General features: G+C 42.1%; 1 protein-coding gene across 1 annotated transcript in view; it reads right to left on the reverse strand.

Annotated features, from left to right (window-relative positions):
• Positions 1-378: 378 nt before the first annotated feature.
• Positions 379-20,151, reverse strand: part of si:dkey-34d22.1 (discoidin, CUB and LCCL domain-containing protein 1) — a 137,794-nt gene continuing 118,021 nt past the window's right edge. Inside the window, exons 14-15 of the mRNA XM_043717282.1 lie at positions 16,014-16,139; positions 379-2,344 (exon numbers count right to left, since the gene is read on the reverse strand). Of these exons, the coding sequence (XP_043573217.1) occupies positions 2,067-2,344; positions 16,014-16,139 (404 nt within the window). The 3' untranslated portion in view covers positions 379-2,066. The remainder of the gene's footprint in view (positions 2,345-16,013; positions 16,140-20,151) is intronic.

Below are 20,151 nucleotides of genomic sequence, written 5' to 3' on the forward strand. Positions count from 1 at the left end.
CCCAGGGGCATACTGCTAATGCTCACAGCAAAGCAAATGGGTTCCCATCATATTAATATACTCCCATCATCCCATTCACCTCAAGTCAATTTCAGCTAATTTGGGTGGAATGGTGGCTCAGTGGTTAGCATTGCCCCTTCACAGCGCTAGGGACCTAGGTTCGATTTCAGTCTCGGGTGACTGTGTGGAATTTGTATTTTCTCCCGGGTCTGTGTGGGTTTCCTCTGGGTGTTCTGGTTTCCTCTCAGTCCAAAGATGTGCAGGTTAGGGTGGATTGGTCATGCTAAGTTACCCATAATGCCCAGGGATGTGCAGTCTAGATGGATTAGTCATGGGAAATGCAGGGTTATGGGGATTGGGTGAGGGGGCTGGGTTTGGGTGGGATGTTCTTCGGGTCAGTGCAGACTTGATGGGCCACATGGCCTCTTTTCACACTGTAGGGCTTCTATGATTCGATGAATTCCATTCATTCTCTATTCAGTCGAATTTCTGGTGCAGTGGTTTGTATCTCCAAACAACTGTTTAATTTGTATTAAACAATTCCAACTATGCTTCTGTATAAAATATAAACTTACTATAGTCTTACCAGACCATACGGCTGCTGTCTCATTACAGGAAGGCAACGGATGATGGTTTGACCCAAGGGTCACCATACCTCAGGTGAGGGGAAAGATTGAGAAGGAGAACCTCAGATGGTGTGGGAATTGAACACACGCTGCTGGCATCATTCTGCATTATAAACCAGCCATCCTGATATGCTCAAGGTACCATTGTGGAATAATTCTTGCCGTAGGCCTCATCTGGTATATAAATCTACACAGTAAATTGTAATAAAAACAAAGACTTGCATTCATGTAGCACCTATCACAACCTCAGAGGATTCCAAAAAACTCTACAGCCAATGACTTGGCTCTTAAAATTATGTCACTGTTGTGACGTAGGATATGTAGCAGCCAATTGGTGCACAGCAAGATCCCACAAATAACAAGATTATAATGACTCAATTATTGTTCTTATAGGCATGTTATGTCCCATTAATCATTTTAGATTTTTGTTAGAATATGGTATAACCATTTTGCTATTGACAATTCTTTAATAAGAATATCTTGTCATTTCCACTTCACAGGGAGACCTGAACATTCAAAATCAAGAGGATCCAAAGAAAAGAAATTAAATTGGAAGAAGATCAGATACGAGGATGTGATTTCATTGTTGTAATTTCAATGCAATTTTTTGTGAGAAGCTCCAAGATTATCCATAGATCATCTTCATGAATGACTCCGAGAAGTGGCTGCTCTGAAATTGCTCCCATGTATTTATTCTGTATTTAAATTCTGCTATAAAATCAACTCATTTTTTGTTAAAAATATTTCTGGGAATATAGCCTGAAGGTGTGCAGTGCCAAGGACTGTGAATCCCATCATTTTGAATTTCAAAAGAGTCTATACCAAAACCTAGACATCACATTTTATTAAGAAAAATCTGATTAATTGTTGATTAAATAAAATCAGTTTTCTCTGTTGTAAAAATATCTGTAACAAAAATGAACAATTAATGCATGCTCCCATCCAGTCCTATTTTATGAAGTGCTTTTACCTATTCAGTACTTTAAAAAAATACATTAAATAACTTGATTATCAAAACATTCCCTGTTGGAAACAACATCATGTATTCAGAGTTCAAGGTTTTCACGTAGTGATATCAATATAGACTCCTTGCCCTGGAGCTACAATCTGACTTGACCATCTGTTCCGCCTAATTCCTACCATTTGGCATCGATAATAGTGTATTGCCAAATCTCTTTAAAGTTCAGGAGTGACAGGTGGTTTTAAAGCGTACACAAGTACTTACTGTCCATGTGCTCAATGGTTTACTGACAAAGTCATGAGGGCAGAGAGGAGCTGTTTTTGGTGTAATTTGCTCGATGTTGTACCTTTCTGCTTGCTGCTTTTGACTTCTCTGTTTTGCTTGGTAACCTTTGAGAAGGTTGAGTACACGACACAAACCTGTCTCTTGTCTGGTTGGAGAATAGTATCGAGGCAGCATAGCTGGCTTAATTGAGGTTTCTATAGTGCTTCTTGATTGGGTGGAATGACTTTTACTATGTAGACATTTTTCTTTGTGGAGGGTTCGGAGTCTGAGCTTTGCTCAACAAATGGAGTAGCATACTCCGGCTCCTGGTTAGATAATGGTTCTGCATATTCATGGCTCTTCCCCGAGAAAGGAACATCATAGTGACTTACAACAAGTGGTATAGTGTAGCCATCGTCTATTGGAGGCTTGAAAGTAGATGAGGCTTTTTGGGCTGTTATCCCGACTTGAATAATGTCAGGCTCTGCATACTCTATTGGGAGAAAAGTACAAAAACAGTTTTGTGTTAAATAAACAAATATGTGATGGGTGGTGCCTTAATCTATGGCAATGAAGCAGTCAAGCAATTCTCAAAAGGAATGGTGTGATTGAAGGCTGTTGATAGTGGTGAGATGTGGGCTACTAAGGAACAGAAACCAGAAAAAGGGATTGTCTTTCTTTTTAATCACAAAGAGTTAGTGCTTCTATGATCACTACCACATCCTCCAACCCTCCTGGAACCATGTGCTCCTCTAATTCTCATCTTTTGTGCAACCACCATTTTAAATCTCTCGGTCACTATTGGCTGTGAGTCCTGTGGTTGGCACTTCACGTTGTCAAAGTCCCTCCCTATACATCTCTACCTTTTTTTTAAACCTTCTTTCAGGAAAGAAATAAGTTAAATTATGAGTTTGACTGTTTACATAAATTCCTGATGAAGAGCTTATGCTTGAAAAGTTGATCCTCCTGCTCCTCGGATGCTGACTGACCGGCTGTGCTTTTCCAGCACCACACTCTTCAACTATTTACATAAATTGGTTGCTAGTTTAGTTATTAGCACAACTGGGATTGTTTAACAAGTGCCATCACAGGATCACATCAGTTATGGACCAGACCAGAACCCCTCAATGTATTTTAAGAAGGTAGCCCATTCCCTAACGTTTTCTTATTTTAAAAGATAGATGTGAAATGCTATGCTCCAGATGCAATGCGACTGGTCAAACCACTTGATGTTAAACAAAACACAATTTATTTAAACACTGTAGTTAAAATACAAACAAAAGAAAGCAGAATTTAGAATAACTTAACCGACTAATAGATACAGTACCAATACTAATTAACTGTTCCAATATAATGACAGCTTGTTAACACACTCCTTGACAAAAAACTAAATTCAGACACACAGATTCCCACATGAAGTTCTCCAGTCCAGGAGGGAACAACATCAAGAGAAAATTCAGAGACAGTAGCAGCCAAGAGACTGAAGCTCACAATTCTTTTGAGGCCCCAAAGGCTTCTGCTAAAAACGAATGCTAAAAACTGAAAAAAAAATAACTAGAAAGCCTGGTCAGTGAGAGCCGGCCACAGTCCAGCTACTTCCATTGTTCCAACTTAAAAATAAAACTCAAGGTCTCACAAATTGTTCCATTTCTTAGCGACAGCTTTGTACCTTTGCCGTACACACCTCCCCCCACCAAAAATAAAAGGACAAAATAACCTATTAAAGTGACAGCACCATCACACATCTAACAGTTGATGTGCTGTTTTGAGGTTTGCAATAGTGAGACAGTTGAATATAGTCTGTACTATAGTCGAGAGTGTGTCGTTGGAAAAGCACAGCTGGTCAGGCAGCATCCGAGGAGCAGGAGAATCAATGTTTTGCCCGAAAAGTCAATTCTCCTGCTTCTCGGATGCTGCCTGACCGGCTGTGCTTTTCCAGCGACACACTCTTGACTCTGACCTCCAGCATCTGCAGTCCTCACTTTCTCTTCCATGGCCTGTACTATGTCTATTTCAGCCAACTGAAAGTACACACTGTTTGATTCAATCAGCTGATCACTGGGATATACCTGACATTGTGCTGGCTCTATTACACTTGTCATTTCAGAGTAAAGGAATATTAATACAATCAATAAGCTTGCTAGGTTGCTTAAAAATGACACGTTTTGACACAGTGGAGGGTTAAGAAATATTAAGGTGAAGTACATTGGCCCAGATATCCTGATGGCCCTATCACCATTTCTGTAACTTAAACTGGACTTGTAATCAGGACTATTCCAAATTCCCAATGCAGCTCATTCCAAGCATGCAGCCCAGGAAGCTGAAAATTCCAGGGGACTATTCCCCTTACTGAATGTAGGTTTGCTCGCTGAGCTGGAAGGTTTGAATGAACCTTCCAGCTCAGTGAGCACACCTACATCCAGAGCCTCAACTGGAGCTACAAATCTACTCAAAACTTGCTAATAGTCAGAGAATGCTATAGGTTCAATTAAGCTCAAAGTTACCTGGAAAAGTTGGAGGATTAAAAGTTGAGAGTGTGGTGCTGAAAAACTACAGATCAGGCAGCATCTGAGGAGCAGGAAGGGCTTATGCCTGAAACATCGATTCTCCTGCTCCTCGGATGCTGCCTGACTGGTTGCGCTTTTCCAGCTCCACACTCTCGACTCTGATCGCCAGCATCTGCAGTCCTCACTTTCTCTTTGGAGGATTAAAAGCCCACTCTAACTCCTGGATAACCATAAAACGGAGCACCTTACTCACCACCGATTCTGCAACTACAGCTCCCTCTTGATCAGAACTGACACCTCTACACTGGACCTGACCTCACTGGGTCCGACATCCACCCTCTGACTGATTCCCCCACCCTCATTCACAAACCTTACCACCCTCAATACGACCTGATCCTATTGGACCAGACACCCCTTCCCTTCAGCATCTCCTTCCCTGACATTCCACTCCACCCCAGCCCAGATCCTTGTGGACATTCCTGCCCCCTTCCAAACCAAACCTGCCTGACTCGACACCAACCCTGATTCAAACCTAAGCAGTCTACCTTACCCTAAACATTCACCCAATTACCTGGCCCTTCACCTACCTTACACACTTAACTTTCCTCAGTCAATGTCAAAGTGACCTTCAAACAATTTAACTCTTCAAACACAGCAGCAAGCGCTGTAATAAAAGGGACATGTCTTAGCATATAATGGGGCTCCTGAGCTGAGTGAATTTGTCCAATCAGAACATTCAGAACAAACCAAACCTTGAGCTTTCGCCAGAAAAATCACCGACAGGTTGGAGGGCAATCCTAAAGAGGACTATTGCCTGTTGACTCTGTTATCACAGAAAGCATAATTTCTGGATGATCATGTGTCACCTACATTATATGAGTCAAATTATAAGCCATTGAGGATTTTTTTACAATAGAAATTAATCAATGGGAATACACTGCATTTAAGGCAGAGCTGTACTTAGCTGCAAACCCACGTAAGACCACAAAGTCCAATGGAGATGGGTACGCTAATTAATAGCAAAAATTACACTTTGAGAAAAGGAACACTATGTGATGTAGTAGAGCAGAGGGATATGAAGGTTCGGGATCATATATCTTAAAAGTAGTTCCTCAAGTGAGCAAGACCATAAAAAAGGTAATGAGTACTTGGTTTAATGGAAAAATGTATAGATAAAAAAACTGAAATGTAACGCTGAATCTAATAATCTTAAAAAGACCACAGGTGGAATAATATGTACAGTTTGGGTATTTACATTATAGGAAGGATGTTGAGTCAATAGAGAGACCACATTCTAGATTCAGCAGGCCACATAAAAAAGGAGCAGGAGTAAGCCATTAGCCCTTCAAGCCTGTTCCGCCTGTGATGATGCTGTCACTTCATTAAAGGTAATTTTGTCCTGGGTTTTTTTGTGGAGGGGCTGTAAAGCCAGAGTCTAAGAGGCTAGGGAGCTAGGCTTTTAAAACAAACAGGCTTTTGCCCGAACCGTTGATTTTCCTGCTCCTCGGATGCTGCCTGACCTGCTGTGCTTTCCCAGCACCACTCTGATCTAAACTCTGGTTTCCAGCATCTGCAGTGCTCACTTTTGCCTTTTAAAACAAACAGTTAACAATGGACAGGGAGTGGCCAGTTCTCCCAGTTCAGGGGTTTCTTGTTGGTTTAGCTGTAGCAGTCACAAGATATGAGAGTATCAGAGGGGTTTGAGCTTCAGTAAGTGATCCCTAACTGACTTTGTCCAAAATCCCTCTAGGTGTTGTTCCCTCCTGCCTGTAAGATTCTGTGCTTTAATGTACCTTTTTACCAAGGGGTGTGTTTATGGGATGCTACTATATTGGAACAGTTAATTAGTTAAGTTACTGTATTGAATATTCGGTTAAGTTTTCCAATAGTTAAGTTATTCTAAATTCCACTTTCTTTTGTTCGTGTTTTGATTGCAATGTTTAAATTCATTCTGTCTTGCTTAAAGCAGAGTGGTTTGACCAATTGTATCACTCCTGGAACACCCACTTCACATCTGACTTTAAAAAAAGAAAAAAAATCAGGTCAAGGCTACCTTCTTGAAATATTTTGAGCGGGTCTGGCCTGGTCCATACCACACCATTCAATATGGTCGTGTCTGATCATCCAATACCGTCACCTGTCCCTGCTTTGTCCCCATACCCTTTGAAACCTTTAGCCCTATGAACTATATCTAATGTTCAGAATATTCAATATTTTGCCATTGATCATTTTCTGCAGAAGAGAATTTCCACAGGTTCACCATTCTCTGGTGAAATGATTTCTCCTCATCTCAGTCCAGGCCAGGGCTACGTGCAAGGAGATGAGACTTTATATCTTGGACATTTTCCTTTGATTTTTCGTCATTTTCCTTTTTCTTTTGGCTCTGTTTCTTTGATTTGTTCTCTCTTTGTTAAAAAAATCTGGTTTTCTATGTTGTATTTTAAGATGCCACTGTAGAATGGCAACTTTGTACACTTTTTACTGTGCTCCTGTATTCCTATACTTGTGTACAGATGGCACTAAAACATGACTAATTCTAATTCTAAATGGTCTACCCTGTTTCCTTAGACTGTGTTCCCGGTTCTGAACTCCCTAGTCATTGGGAACATCCTATTTAGTCCTGTTAGAATTTAATAGATTTTTCTGAGATCCCTCCCCTCCCCCATCTACTAAATAGTTTCTCATGAATAATTACAACAGAAATAATTTATTGAATAACTGCATGTGCTTTTGTTTGGAGAGGAAATTAAGAGATGGTTTGACAGAACCGTTTACAAGTATAAAGGGATGAGATTGACATGGTTTGTTTTCAGTGATTAATGAATGTAAAATTAGGAGACGCAGATCCAATTAATTAAGACCTTCAAGCTAGAGGTGGAGAAACATAAAGAGGGACATTTGCAGCACTTTTCACAATCTCAGGGCATGCCACCAAATGATTTTTAAAGTTGCAATGTAGGAACTGCAGGAGCCAGTTTGCACATAGTAATCTTCCTGAAAGAACAATGTTCAGATAAGCAGATAATTTAGTTTAGTGATGTTGGAGGAGGATTAAATGCTGGCCACTTCACTAGATGAATTTCCCTGCTCTTAGATATAGCATTGTGGGATCCTTTATAACCACTTAAGATAGCAGCTAAGACCATAAGACTATAACAAATAGGAACAGGAGTAGACTGTTCAAGTCTCCTGCACCATTCCATAGGATCATGGCTGATCAAACATTTCTCATTGGTGAAAGTGAGGTCTGAAATGTTGGAGACCAGAGTCGAGACTGTGGTGCAGGAAAAGCAGAGCAGGTCAGGCAGTATCCGAGCAGCAGGAGAGTCCACTTTCTCCTGTCCGCTTTCCTACCCTTTCCCCTTAATCCTTGATTACCCTCCTGATCAACAATGTATTTATCTCGGCTTTTCTGTTGGGCATCTCTGCAACAAATATTTAGCACAGCATCAAAAACAGAAATTGCTGGAAAAGCTTAGCAGGCCTGACAGCATCTGTTTTTATTTTGGATTTCCAGCATCTGCAGTTCTTTCAGTTTTGATTTAGCACAACATCCTGCACTGCAGTACTCCTATATTCCTCAGCACTGCAGATTCAAAAGGTTGTAGTTTCAAGTCCCAGTTTAATGTGTACAGCTGAGCAACAGCTGATAGTGAGGCTCCACACTGCTCGAGTTTGGGATTGAAGCAGAAACCTTGTCTACATTAGAAAGATCAGTGATGGGCAGGCACAGGGGATTGGGACAACTGCTCATGTGGAGATGAAGCGTCGACTTGAACTGGTTGGGCTGAATGGCCTGTTTTTCTGGTGTAACTTCATTGTATAAAAAGGCACAAGCCTGAAGTCCATAGGAGTTAATTATTTCACTGTAGGCTGAAGGTACTTATAAACTGCTGGCCTTGGGTTGGATGAGACGGCAGGCACACTTAGAGTCATAGAGTTGTACAACATGGAAACAGACCCAATTCATCAATGCTGATCAGATATCCTAAATTAATCTAGTCCAATTGGCCCATATCCCTCCAAACCCTTGCCATTCATATACCCATCCAGATGCCTTTTAAATGTTGTAATTGTACCAGCCTTCACCACTTCCTCTCGCAGCTCATTCCATACACTTACCACTCTCTGAAAAAGCTACCCCTTAGGTGCCTTTTAAATCTTTTCCTTCTCACCTTAAATCTCTGCCCTCTAGTTCTGGACTTCCCCACCCCAGGGAAAAGACCTTGTCTATTTACCTTATCCATGCCCCTCATGATTTTATAAACCTCTGTAAAGTCACCCCTCAGCCTCAGACGCTCCAGAGAAAACAGTGCCAGCGTATTCAGCCTCTCCCTATAGCTCAAACCCTTCAACTCTTGCCGATATCCTTGTAAAGCTTTTCTGAACCCTTTCAAATTTCAAGTTAAATGTACATTTTGGCAGGAGATTGTAAATTTCCAGTTCTAGTTTGAATTCACAGTCTTTCTGTATTTTTAATGTCATTTCGACACTTTAAAATGTTTTATGTGATGCATAACATACACATTAAGCTGTTACGTAGCAATAATAGAGTGATGATTTTAGGTTCATCTATGAAATAGCGAAGAAGCAGGAAAACAATGTTATTTTCAAAGAACAATGCCATTAGTCTAAATTGGTATTCTGTCAAAGTCTGACAGTTATTAGCCTGTTTTTCTGATTTGTTTCACTTGGAAAATACACTTTCCTACATTGCGTTATTTACATTTAGTTTGCCTACATTTCTTATCTATTACTTCCCACCTCTCACTACCTTAAATTCTTTGAGAGCCCACTATCTACCTTCTTTGTGAGGATACAGGTCCCACCCTCGTTCTGTCCTGAACAATTGGTCCAGCGCCTTTCTGTGCCAGAATGTGTGCTCCTACCTCACAGAAAGGAAGCCTTTCTTTCCATACCCTTTTAATCCAAGTGTTAATTCTCCTGATCTCTCGGCTCCTACACCAACTTACATATAGCGAGAGAAAGAATCTGCAGATTATTCCCCTGGTCTCTAATCCTGAGAGTATTACCCACTGGAGAGGTTTCGTAGAGTCATAGAGATGTAAAACATGGAAACAGACCCTTCAGTCTAATTCGTCCATGGCAACCAGATATCCCAACCTAATCTAGTTCCATTTGCCAGCACCTGGCCAATATCCCTCCAAACCCTTCCTATTCATATACCCATCCAGATGCCTTTTAAGAGTTGTAATTGTACCAGCCTCCACCACTTCCTCTGGCAGCTCATTCCATAAACGTGCCACCCACTGCGTGAAAAAGTTGCTCTTAAGTTTTTCCCCTCTCACCTGAAACCAATGCCCTCTAGTGCTGGACTCCCCCACCCCAGGGAAAATACCTTTCTATTCACGCTATCCATGCCCCTCATGATTTTATAAACCTCTGTAAGATCACCCCTCAGCCTCCAACAATCCAGGGAAAACTGCCCCAGCCTATTCAGCCATTGTCTGTTGCTCAAACCCTCCAACCTGGCAACATCCTTGTAAATCTTAAGGGGGTGCATATCAAGAAAGGAGAAACAGGCTGGTCCTCCTGAAAAAAAGACCTAATAAAAGCATTTTAAATTCTGTAAAGCATTGAATATGAAGATTATCTTCTCTCTTGTGGAGAGGAGTGTAACTAGAAACCATCGATATAGGATAGTCACCGAAGAAACCCAATAAGGAACTCAGAACTTTCTTCTTGGTACTTCTTACTGCAGATGATAATAGTGTAAATGTGTTTAAAAGAAGCTAGACGAGGGTATGAAGGAGAAGATAATAGAGGGTCCTGGTTGTGGATTGGGTTGAGGGAAGATGTAGACGAGGCTTGAATGAAGCATAAATATCAGCAAGGGCTGATTGGGCTAAATGGCCTGTTTCTGTGCCATACGTTCGATGTAGTTTTCTGAGGCCTTTCAGTCCCTCATGTATATACTGGCCCTGTAAGAGCCACTTCCACATTGCCTGCCATTTTTTCCCTTCTAAGTATCTATCCAATTCACTGTTCCAAATATAATATATACATATATAAATATTCTTAAAGGGCTTGACAGGGTAAATGCTAAGATGATGTTTCCCCTCATGGGAGGGTCTAGAGCCTGAGCCCACAGTCTCAAAATAAATTGGTGTCAATTTAAGACTGAGAGGAGGAGGAATTTTTTCTCTCAGAGGATTGTGTGTCTTTGGAACTCCTTGTCACAGAGAGCTGTGGGGGAAAAGTCCTTATGTATATTTAATGCTGAGATAGATAGATTCTTGATTGATAAGGGAATCAGGTGTCACGGGAAAAAGGATGTGAGGAATGTTGGATCAACCATGATCCTATTGAATGGGATGAATGGCCTACTCCTGTTCCGACTTCTTACCATTTTATATTCCTAAAAGCTATCGTTGAATCTGCTTTTACCTATAGGGTGTTCTTGATCATAATTTGCTCTTTTTTTAAAAAAGAAAAGCAGTCCTTATCTCTCTCTGGTTTTTCTGTTCCTCTGGGGACTATGGCAACTTCATTGTTTTTTAAAAATGGGATTGTGAACTAGTACGCTGAATTTGATCAGAGGTCTTTGTGTGTTTGCCTGTATTTTGCAACGTTTGTAACGTATTATTGGTCCGGGCTATGAAAGTTCAATAAATATTCAGGAGATAGAATCACCACAGAGAAGAACAATGAGAGTAATCATAGAATCCCTACAGTGTGGAAATAGGCCATTTGAATAAGCAAGTCCACGCCAACCCTCTGAAGAGTTACCCAACCAGATCCATCCACCTAACCTATTACTCTACATTTACCCCTGCCTAATGCACCTTAGTCTCACATCCCTGAACATGACTGGCAATTTAGCATGGCCCATTCACCTAACCTGCGCATGTTTGGATAGTGGGAGGAAACTGGGATACCCAGAGGAAACCCATGCAGACATGGGGGCTTCATGCAAACAGTCACCCAAGGCCGGGATCAAACCCAGGTCCGTGGCACTGTGAGGCAGCAATGTTCACCACTAAGCCACCTAATGGTTCATATTAAAGGGCTAAGGTATGAAGAATGGCTCTTCCATTTAAGGCAGATATGAGGCAGAATTTCTTCTCTCAGAAGATTATCAATCTTTGTAGTTCTCTATCTCAAAGAGTAGAGTCTGGGTCATTCAACAAATTCAAGACTGTTAAACACGTTTTTGATGTACAAGGGAGTTTAGAGTTACTGGGAGGGAAAGTGGAGTTAAGTCCACTTAAAGGATTAGCCATGACCTCCTTTTGAAGAATGCAATGGATCTTATAAACTTATCTTAATACAGTTGAATTAAATCAAAATATGCCTAAGGTTAAATTTAGATGTGCGCAGATTCATGTAATTGCCTATTTGAAGTGGCAGGTGGCGCTGCTGCCCTTATTTTGAAGGAAGTGCCCATAAAAAGATTTGAAATCGCATTGTTTAGTTATTACAGAAATAAGGTGAACAAAATTAAAATTTACAGTAGCTATGCTCTCTGTCAACTGAATTCAGAAAATCAATGCAAAGTGGCCACATTTTAAAATAATATCAAACCAAGAAACGTTGTGGAACTGGAGGCAGCTCAGAAATGACAGTTTGTTGGATAACATTTTGACCAAATGTACCCATTTCGCAGTGATAATCCCCTTATTAGATACTATACTGCTGGAAGAGTCCTTGATTCATGAAACATGCCCTCAGATATCTATTAATAAGTAATATTGATCAATTAATAGATGATCCACGTTCATTTGAGTGGAAATTGATTGGTCTTCTGAAATGTCAATCTTTGTCAAACCTAAGATTTTCGAGGCTAATCAGAGTTTGTTATTTATTTGTCAACTGATGTCCTCTTGGGATTCGCTGCCTATATTCAAGGTTGTGGGGAAAAGGCCAGAAAGTGGAGTTAAGGCTACTTAAAAGATCAGCAATGACTTTCTTCAAAAGAATACTACAAGGTCTTCTATGAACATCTGAAGGAACATCACCTTTAACAATGCCAGGGAGAGTTACTGAACAAAGAGACCTAGGGATGCAGATACATAGTTCCTTAAAGGTGGAGTCGCAGGTAGACAGGGTGGTGAAGGCAGCATTTGGTACGCTTGCCTTTACTGGTCAGACCATTGAGTATTGGAGTTGGGAGGTCATGTTGCAGTTGTACAGAACATTGATTAGGCCACCTTTCGAATGCTGCCCTCAATTCTGGTCTCCCTCTATAAGAAAGACGTTGTTAAACTCGAGAGGGTGCATAAAAGTCCTCACTTTCCCCCTGCAGAAAAGATTTACAAGGATGTTTTGGGGCCTGGAGCATTTGAGTTAAAGGGAGACAATGAACAGGCTGGGGCTATTTTCCCTAGAACATTGGAGGCTGAGTGCTGACCATAAAGAGATTTATAACATCATGAGGGGTATAGGTACGGCAAATAGCCAAGGTCTTTTTTCTAGAGTGGGGAAGTCCAAAACTAGAGGGCATAGGCTTAAGGTGAGAGGGGAAAGATCTTAAAAGGACCCGAGGGTAACTTTTTCATTCAGAGGGTGATGTGTGCATGGAATGAGATGCCAGAGGGAGCGGTGGAGGCAGGTACAATTACAGAATTTAAAAGGCATCTGGATGGGTATATGAATTGGAGGAGTTTAGAGGGATATATGCCAAGTGCTGGGAAACGAGACGAGGTCAGTTTGGGATATCTGGTCGGCATGGACGAGTCGGACCCAAGAGTCTGTTCCGGTGCTGTATGACTCTATGACTATAATGCAGCATCCCTCATCAGCACTGCAGTGGAGTGTAAACCTAGAATTTTGAAGTTAACTGAGAACAGTGGGACCTAAACCCGTTGTTTCTAACTCCAAGTGAGAATATTGCACAGCTTAATGCTGAGCTTGTTTAGTTGGCTCATTACAAGATCAGATTTTATCTTGGGCTTTCCACGTACCTCAGCTGATAAAGGTGATAAGATCAAAACAACTGTTCTTGTTGCGTTAGCTTATCTGTTATGGATTATAGTTTGCAGTGGTCTTGTGGCTTGGTAGTAGTGTCCCTAATTGGGCTAGAAAGTTCAGGTTCAAGTCCCGCCTGCTCCAGAGATATATCAGATGGATTAAAATAATGCAATTTGCTTTAAGTTGAAAGATGTGAAGCATCAGCCAGGGTTGCAAGCAGAAGCATATTTAGTTTTAGGGCTAAAATGTTAACATCAAGGAACTTTTTTGATGTGATATGATTAAAGTGTTTTAAATGGTGAAATGAGTAGATATCCAGATGCATGTTATTAATATTTGAAAGGGATGTGAGCGCTGAATATGAATTTAAAAACCTAGAAACTAGATTAGAAGAATTCCTCTTCACTCAGAATGATTAAACTCTGGAATTTACTACCAATTGTCCGTTAAATAGCGATTTTTTTTCAGCTACTCAAGATGTAGTCGATTGAGTTTTTAAAAGGGACAAGAACTCTCAGCCTTGGAACTCCTGGCCTCAGCACAGACCCGATGAGGCGTCCACTCGGTGATCTTTGGGTGGCACTTGGTGGTCTCTCAGCCTGACATGGCTACAGTGTGGATTTCTAGTCTCGAGGTGATACTAGAGTGAGCTCCCGGCCTTGTGAACCCGGAGGTGAAATTCAGTGCAGGCTGGAGTCAAGGCTCGGCCCGGGCTGGAGACTAGGTGCCAGTGTGGACTGGATTGGAAGACTGTTGCTCTGAAATTCTGTTTTTCTCCATTTTATAATTTTATAACCTAAATCTTTAACACTGGATTTTCTTACTTCTATACTTTACCAAGAACTGTAATTGAAACAGCTGAATCTAGGGACCTTTGTATGTATGATGGCGCTGTAAGGGGTGACTTGTAAACTTTTCAAAGTACTTGTTTGAGCACATGTGACAATAAAGCTAATTCTAATTCATTCCAAGGAGACATAGTTCTAAAGCCACCTATAAAAGAACCAACAGCAAAGTAAGGAAAAACTTTCTCACAGTGAGTAGCGAGGCTATTGAATGCACTGTTCTGTTCTGAAGTTCGGAAATGGACTTGAAACATGAACCTGTTTCTCTCTCCACTCAGATGCTGCAAGAACTGCTGAGTTTCTCCAGCACTCTCTGTGTTTAATTCAGATTTTCTGCATCCGTGGTATTTTACTTCTGTAGAATGCACTGCCTGGAAATGTTGTGGACATGGGTTCAATTGAGGAATTCAAGAGAGTAATGGATGGTTACCTGTATAAAAATAACGTGCAAGGACATGGGGAAAAGGCAGGAGACTGACGTGGGGTAATGCTGTTCACTTAAAGAACCAATGCAGGCACAATGGGCCCAATGGCCTCCTTGTGTACTATAACACTGAATTTCTGAAGAACATCGAAGACCATTAGGGCAGCTCAGTGGCAAGCACTGCTGCATCACAGCACCAGGGTCCCAGGTTCGATTCCAGCCTCAGGTGACTGTCTGCATGGAGTTTGCATGTTCTCCTTGTGTCTATGTGGGTTTCCTCTGGGTGCTCCGGTTTCCTCCCACAATCCAAAGATGTGCAGGTCAGGTGAATGGGCCATGCTAAATTGCCCATAATGTTAGGGGGAAATGGGTCTGGGTGGGTTACTCTTCATAGGGTCGGTATGGATTGGTTGGGCCGAAAGGCCTGTTTCCACACTGTAGGGAGTCTAATCTAAAAAAATTATCTCAGGTCAATCGAGGGCTGAGAGAAGGGTAGCTACTGTTCCTTACACTGTTGCTGCGGGTTTGGTGTTTGGAGATGAACCAACACAAGTGTTTTTATCTGTTTCTTTTGTCTTTCAGAGGCGACTGCGTGACAGAGGAGATGAGGATCAATTAATGATGCCCCTTGGCTCAGACATGTCTGCATGACAAGGCTGGATGGACTTAATTCCTTCTTTTTCATTTTTTCTCAGTTGTCTTGACATTATAGTGTAGCAGCGGCTGGGGCCCAGTGCAGCCCTGCATAGTGGGAGCAATGAGGCAGGAATTGGCAGCTGGCAAAGGACGTCAGCAGCAGTGACAGCGACAATCTGGGTTTCAGGATCGAAGCCTTGAGAATGGCAGCAAAGCCTGGCCTGTCCGAGAGGGCCTGTCCAGGGAGAGGGAGGGAAGGAGCCCTCTCGGGGTGAGTGACTGCGTGAGCCCTCTCGGGGTGAGTCCAGCTTGGAGCATCTGCAGGCCCATGGCTTGAGAAAGCACTGTCATGTTTGACTTTTTAAACTTTATTTCTATATTTTTTTCAACATTTATATAACTAAGACTGTAGTGCTGAACTATTTAACTTATTTCTTTATTTTTTTATAACTAAGATTTTGTACCTCGGTGCTTCGTACCTAAGATGGCGTCATGTGTGGTGACCCTGTACACTTTCCACTGTACTCTGTACACCAAAAAAACCTAAACCTAAATCTAATTGGTCTGTCTGCCCAACATGAGGCTGCTAAAGAACCTTTGGTTGTAAAGTGCAATTGTAGAATGAAGGTAGGCTCTGCTAGTTTGTCGATAGCTGACATGCACGCATGAATGCATGGGAAATTCAAAGGTTCCAACCACATGTTTAATTCAGCGTTAAACCCTATTTTCTGGAGAGGAGGGAAGGAAAGCAGGAAAAGAGATATAATTGACCAAGAAAACCCATGACACTTATTGATGGAAAGGAAATATATTCAGTACCTGACAAGTTGTTTCCAGGGATGTACCTGCCAGACTCATCCTCACTGGTGTAAGTAATAATCTCTGAGTCAGTGGGCTGGTGTAGACCCCTTTGACAGTTCTGCTTTTTGACTGACTTTTCACATACTGCAGATAAAAAGGAACATGTAAAATGAACAATATTCCGAGTTGTACACGTTTATGCAGTCCAAATGAATGAGCAACACCAAAAAAGTACTTAGGGGCGGACACTGTGTCTCAAAGACACTACTTGAAGTTCAACAGATGATTAGGCTCATTATAGTTTCCTGGACTTAAGACAGGGTTTAGCAGTTTCAGATCATAATTACAGTTCCCATGTATTAGGGCAGGAGCCTTTGGGATTGGGACGCTGTTATCATTCACACCTCTGCTCGACTCATCTTTTAGTTCTTTACCTGTCCCAATATAATTCACAACAATGGTCCCAGGAACGAAAAGCTTAACATATGAGGAACGTCTGAGGACTCGGTCTATACTCAATGGAATTTAGAAGAATGAGGGGATCTCATTAAAACTTACAGAATACTGAATGGCCTGGACAGAGTGGATGTTGGAAAAATGTTTCCATTGGAAGGAGAGACGAGGACCCAAGGGCACAGCCTTAGAGTAAAGGGAAAACCTTTTCGAATGGAGATAAGGAGAAACTTCTTCAGCCAGAGAGTGGGGAAATCTATGGAATTCACTGCCACAGAAGGCTGTGGAGGCCAGGTCATTGAGTATATTCAAGACGGAGGTAGATGGGTTCTTGAGTTTCAAGGAGATCAAGGGTTACAGGGAGAAAGTGGGAGAATGGTGGAGCAGAATCGATGAGCTGAATGGTCTAATTTCTGCTCCATTTCTCCCATCTCATTTCTTCTTTCCCCATCTCTTTCTTCCAACCTATCTCAAATCTTCACTTTAATCTTTCCTCCCTTCCTTCCCTGTACTAATCCAGCCTGAAAACATGTGACATATTTTACTTACTGCAGTTCTCACAAGGAGTCGGCAATCTGAAATGTTAACTCTGTTTCTTTTGCGACAAGTGCTGCCTGAATTGCTGAGCATTTCTAGCATTGTCTTTTTTTTAATCTTACATTTCACAAAAGAAACTGACTTCTGGATTTATTTCTGCACTCTACAGGCAAACTATGTGTTAACAGTTACTTTCAAAGATGATGGCTCAGTGGTTAGCCACGGCTGCCTCACAGCACTAGGGACCCGGGTTCGATTCTACCATCAGGTGACTGTCTGTGTAGAGTTTGCACATTGTCCCCGTGTCCGCATGGGTTTCCTCCCACAGTCCGAAGATGTGCAGGTTAGATGGATTGGCCATGCTAAACTGCCCCATAGTGATGAGGGACATGTAGGCTAAGTGGGTTAGCTATGGGAAATGCAGGGTTATAGGGTAGGAGGATAGGTCTGGGTGGGATACTCTTCAAAGGGTTGGTGTGGACTCGATGGGCCGAATGGCCTGCCTCCACACTGTAGGGATTCCATGACTGTATGAAAATTAGGGGCTTGGCAGGGTCACAGGGAGGATGGGTTCCAGGTATTTGTAGAATCCAAAAAGAACTTACACCAATCCAATAAAACATTGAGATTTTCTCTAAGCCAGAAAAGAAATTGGGAGTGTTCTCCATGGAGAGAAGGCTAGGAGGAGACCGCAGACAGGTTTTCAAAATCATGAGTGGGCTAGAGGGAGCAGATGGAGATAAACCATTTCCACTCAGAAAAGGAACCAGTAAAAAAGGACACAGATATAAAGTAACCTGCAGAACAGGAAAGGGTGAAGTGAGGAAAAATATGTTTCACACAGCGAGTGGAGTATGCAAACTAGAAATGCGATGTAGGCAGGTTCAATTGAGGCGTTCAAGAGGGTATTGGATGATCATTTTGATAAAAAGTAACATACAAGGGTATGGGGAAAAGGCAGGAGATTGGCATGAGGTGATGAGGCTCATTTAATGAGTTGGGGCAGGCACAATGGGCTGAATGGTCTCCTTCTGATTCTGTGAAAACAAATCTCCAGCATATGACTAATCTTAAAATCACAGCAGTCGAAAGTGTGTTGCTGGAAAGGCACAGCAGGTTAGGCAGCATCCAAGGAGCAGGAGATTCAACGTTTCGGGCAAAAGCCCTTCATCAGGAATGAGACAGGACTTATGTCCGAAACATCGACTCTCCTGCTCCTCAGATGCTGCCTGACTGGCTGTGCTTTTCCAGCGCCACACTCTCGACTCTGATCTCCAGCATCTGGAGTCCTCACTTCCTCCTTAAAATCACAGCATCCAATCCAAACCACCGACGCTCTCCAGCCAACACTCCAAGGGTGGCAAGGCTCGGAGTTCCCCAGCCTTTCAATGCACCATCTGCATTGCCATTGGACGGGCCAGAAACAAGCCAGAATCAGGACTTGCTCGGCACCCGTCTGTGTTTCAGTTCCTTAGCACAGTGAAGACTAAGAGGAGATTTGATAAAATTGTTCAATGCCATGGAGGTTTAGATAGGGTTTCCTCTTGGAAAAATACACTTTTCCAATATCTGCGAGATCAATAACCAAAGGACACAGAGCTGAGGTCAGTTTTAATAGAACCAAAGGCGACAAGACCAAAACATTTACATGCAACAGGTGACTAGGATTTGGAACATGCCAATGATTTCTTAGTATCCTTCAATAGGGAATTGGCTAAATACTTCAAGAGAAAAAAAAATGAAGGGAAAAGGGACTCACTGGATGGCTCTTCAAAAGATTCTGTGCAGACTTAGTACCTTGACTGGCCTCCTTTCTTTCTCTTTATTCTTTCATTGAACATGGGTGTTGCTGGTGAGATAAATTTTTGTTGCTCGCCCTTAATTTCTCTTTAATTGATTGGTTTGCTGGACAATTTCAGAGGGCACTTATGAGTCAACCAAACATTGCTGAGAGTCTGGAATCCCATGTAGGCCAGACCAAGTACAGAGAGCAGATTTCCTTCTCTTAAGAACATTAGACAATCCTTCTATGGTGTACAATTCTGTGATTTCCACTTGGGTTTTGAAAGGTCAGGGCTGTTGCACACAGATGATGCATATCTCTGTCACTCACTGTTATAGAGTCATAGAGATGTACAGCATGGAAACAGATCCTTCGGTCCAACCCCTCCACACCGACCAGATATCCCAACCCAACCTAGACCCATCTGCCAGCACCCAAATCCTTCCTATTCATATACCCATCCAAATGCCTCTTAAACATTGCAATTGGACCAGCATCCACCACTTTCTCTGGCAGCACATTCCATACATATACCACCCTCTGCGTGAAAAGGTTGCTCTGTAGGTCTCTTTTATATCTTTCCCCTCTCACCCTAAACCTATGCCCTATAGTTCTGGACTCACCCACCAAAGGGAAAGGACTTTGCCTATTTACCCTATCCATGCCCCTCATGATTTTGTAAACCTCTATAAGGTCACCCCTCAGCCTCCGACGCTCCAGGGAAAACAGCCCCAGCCTGTTCAGCCTCTCCCTTTAGCTCAAATCTTCCAACCCTGGCAACATCCTTGTAAATCTTTTCTGAACCCTTTCAAGTTCCACAACATCTTTCCAATAGGAAGGAGACCAGAACCACACACAATATTCCAACAGTGGCCTAACCAATGTCCTGTACAGCTGCAACATGACCTCCCAACGCCTATACTCAACACACTGACCAATAAAGGAAAGCATACCAAACGCTTTCTTCACTATCCTATCTACGTGTGATTCCACTTTCAAGGAGCTATGAACTTACACTCCAAGGTCTCTTTGTTCAGCAACACTCCCTAGGATCTTACCATTAAGTGTATAAGTCCTGCTAAGATTTGCTTTCCCAAAATGCAGCACCTCGCATTTATCTGAATTAAACTCCATCTGCCACTTCTCAGCCCATTGGCCCATCTGGTCCAGATCCTGTTGTAATCTGAGGTAACCCTCTTCACTGTCCACTACACCTCCAATTTTGGTGTCATCTGCAAACTTACTAACTGTACCTCTTATGATCGTATCCAAAACATTTATGTAAATGACAAAAAGTAGAGGACCCAGCACCGATCCTTGTGGTACTCCACTGGTCACAGGCCTCCAGTCTGAAAAACAACCCTCCACAATCACCCTCTGTCT

The sequence above is a fragment of the Chiloscyllium plagiosum genome, chromosome 27 (genome assembly GCF_004010195.1).
Source record: "Chiloscyllium plagiosum isolate BGI_BamShark_2017 chromosome 27, ASM401019v2, whole genome shotgun sequence".
Lineage (NCBI taxonomy): Eukaryota > Metazoa > Chordata > Chondrichthyes > Orectolobiformes > Hemiscylliidae > Chiloscyllium > Chiloscyllium plagiosum.